The 3,140-nt window shown below is 38.2% G+C and overlaps 1 protein-coding gene across 1 annotated transcript in view; it reads left to right on the top strand.

Moving 5' to 3' along the window:
- Positions 1–1,129: 1,129 nt before the first annotated feature.
- Positions 1,130–3,140, top strand: part of LOC107474333 (pentatricopeptide repeat-containing protein At5g04810, chloroplastic) — a gene marked incomplete at its 3' end in the record, with an annotated part of 9,381 nt that continues 7,370 nt past the window's right edge. Inside the window, 1 exon segment of the mRNA XM_016093957.3 lies at positions 1,130–2,069. Within this exon segment, the coding sequence (XP_015949443.1) occupies positions 1,182–2,069 (888 nt within the window).

Genomic DNA, 3,140 nt, shown 5'->3' with positions numbered 1-3,140 from the left:
ACCATTCCGTAGTTCACTGATGATCGTTCGTAAAGAGGATTCCGCTCTAGGTAGTCTTCTGAGTCTAGAGCGAGATTCATTTTTTGTTTATACGTTTATACCGTGAGACCAGCCGACATCTACACCCCGTTTATCTATGAACTTTAGCGTAAGTCCTTCGTACGATGTTGCTATTTTGTGACCTCTCAATGAAGTACAAGAGAGATGCTCTTTGACGACATATGATCGTGCAGAGGAGTAGTAGACAATCTTTTGCCTTTTGATGACGTTCCACCTGACTCGTGTTTTGAAGACCTAGCACGTACTTTTCCTCGCTTTTGTAGTTTAGAGGGACTAGGTGTGTATAGAGTCTAGGCTAGCCTGTATGTATATATGTGTATATAGTTATTATCTAGCTATCTAGGGGTGTTCTAACTAAAAGTCTATACTCTAAAAATAGTTGGATCACTGAATGTTGTTAACTACTTGAGATGTATTTATGTGTGGTTGTTTATAACTGTTTCATCTGTTATTATCTGTGAATTGATTACGAATGATTCTGTTTATTAATGCAAATGTTTTCAAAAAAAAAACATCGCAAAGTAACTACGCTTTTAACAACGAATCATGCTCATATAATAAATAATAGATAATAATTAGGAAGACAAGTTAGTAGCACTCAGTTTCTAGTATCATTATGATGTACTAGAAATTGGGTCGTTACACTGAGGGCCCGTTTAAAAAAGTTTCAAAAGTAACTTTTTTGAGCTTTTGACTTATGAAAAATAGTAGTATTAATGTCTGGTACAATTTTCAAAACCAAATTGCAGCTTTTTAAGAAGTTATTTAGGAGCTTAAAGAGAAGTTAAAAAAATTACTTCTCTCATAAATACTACTACTTTTTATCACATTTCTATAAAATAAACAATTTTAAAACTAAAAATTTAAAGACAGAATAATTTATTTATAAGTTACTTTTAATATAATCATTTATTATTTAAATTATTTTGTCAAAAAAACTTAATTAAGCTGAATAAAACAAATTGAGTGTTTTTTTTTTGTTGTTTCTCTAGTATTTTCGTTTTCAATTAAATTATTTATATTTGCAAGTTAAGAAAAAGAAAAAAATATCTCTTTAATCACAACATATTTTCCGCAGTTAAACTGAAGATACTTCACGGGGTTAGCAGAGGGAGATCTCAATGCCATATACGATGATGGAAGCTTTCTCACTCTCCACCTCACACTTCGCTCCTCCTCCCTTCTCCTCCTCCACCCTTCTCGCTGGCAACTACCACCCTTCCTCCGCTATATCCTTCTCCGTCAAACCCCCGCCGGACTCAAACAATTCTGCTACTTCAACCTCCGGCAACTTCCGCCGCCCCTCCAAACCCCTTAAAACATCCAAACCTTCCTCAAACCATAAACCCCGATCAAATTCAAACCCTCTCAAGAACAAGAACCCCTTCAGTACCCCCTCCCGTTCCCTTACAGACAAGCTCTGGCTAACAAGCAAACTCTCTCCTCCTCCACCTCCTCCTCCGCCCCCTCCTCCGCCGCCCGACGAAGAAGAACAAGTCGAGGACTCGGAAATGGAGGAGGATTGCAGAGAAAGTCATGACTCGCCTGCCACGGCGGGGACTCCGTTTCGGGAGCCGGGGAAAATTTTCATCGGGAACTTGCCCGGTTGGGTCAAGAAACAAGAAATTGCGGAGTTTTTTCGGCAATTCGGGGCGATAAAGAGCGTGATATTGATCAAGGGTCACAACGACACGGAGCGGAATGCGGGATTTGCGTTTGTGAATTATGAGGGCGTGGTAGAGAAGGCTGAGAATTCGGCGATGAAAGCAGTGGAATTCGACGGTGTGGAGTTCCACGGGAGGGTCTTGACGGTGAAATTGGATGATGGGAGGAGGATGAGGGACAAGACTCGAGAGAGGGCGAGATGGTTGGAAGGGAGTGATGATAAGGATTATCGGTCCGAGTGGCACGAAGACAGGGACGGCTCGAGGAAGGAGTTCAGGAAGGTTCTGGAGACCGAGCCGGAGAATTGGCAGGCGGTTGTTCGGGCTTTCGAGAGAATCAAGAAGGTAGAACATTTTGTTATGCATAGTGCTGTCCATTTGCTTCTGTTTGATCGAAATGGATAATTTCATGTGGAATCTCCTAAAGTTTGTCATTGATTAGTTACTCCTGCAGTCTTGGAGGTATAGATTAGGTCTCACCTCTCTGATTGATCATTCTTTTATTTTTATGTTGATAGTTGAATGGTTGAATTTCTATCAGCGCAATTTAGTCTTTTTTGTGTTGGGGGGTAGGAAGAGTTACTTGCTGTTTGTATGATGAAAAGTGTTAATTCGCAATGTGTTTGGGGTTTGAAAAGATCATGGGAAATTTGGCTGGAGTGCAATTTGCACACACTCAGTGGCAGATTTTCTAACAAACAAGTTATATAGGATAGGCTTAGACGTTTGGGATCTATTTGGTGTGAAGCTCATGATTTTTTTAGAGGATGTTCCTTGTCAAACATGTTAAGAGATTGGATACTGATGCTTTATAGTTAATAGCTCTTCTTTTGACTGATTTTTGATCTTATACTCCTTCAGTTATATTCTTCTTTATAAAAGAGAAGAAGACATAAAAATAAAGCAAGAAGGCATTGGAAACTATGCCAAACTAGACATAATGATGGGTATATACAGGATCTTGGTAGTTTGAATTCGAGAAATATTTTCTCTTTACACATATATCCAGTCCAAATTTTTTAGTGTCTGATATTCCATTCCACATATTAATTGAGATTTCCACTTTCTCTCTCTCTTTTTTTTTCAAAATAGTATTTGAAATCTAAGCAACAGAGAGTCCTTGGAATTGATTGTCTTTTTGGGTCTTTTTATCGTCTAGCCCATTTGTCTCTTGGATAAAATTAGGTGTTTGGCCTCCTTTGGTGTAAAGGTTATGCTTCTTTTAAGAATGTTTTTCTCTCAAATATGTTAAGGGAGTAGAAGGCCTTGCTTTATTGATTTTTCCCCTCTTTTGTTAATTCTTGTTCTTGTAAAGAGAACTTTTTGTTCTAATCATTCCATTCACTATCTTAGTACAGTTCTTCTAATATGAATAAATTTGTATGTAAGAGAATAAGATATGTTTTGAATCAAAGT

This window comes from Arachis duranensis, chromosome 2 (assembly GCF_000817695.3).
Source record: "Arachis duranensis cultivar V14167 chromosome 2, aradu.V14167.gnm2.J7QH, whole genome shotgun sequence".
Lineage (NCBI taxonomy): Eukaryota > Viridiplantae > Streptophyta > Magnoliopsida > Fabales > Fabaceae > Arachis > Arachis duranensis.
This window is presented reverse-complemented; position numbering and strand designations above follow the sequence as displayed.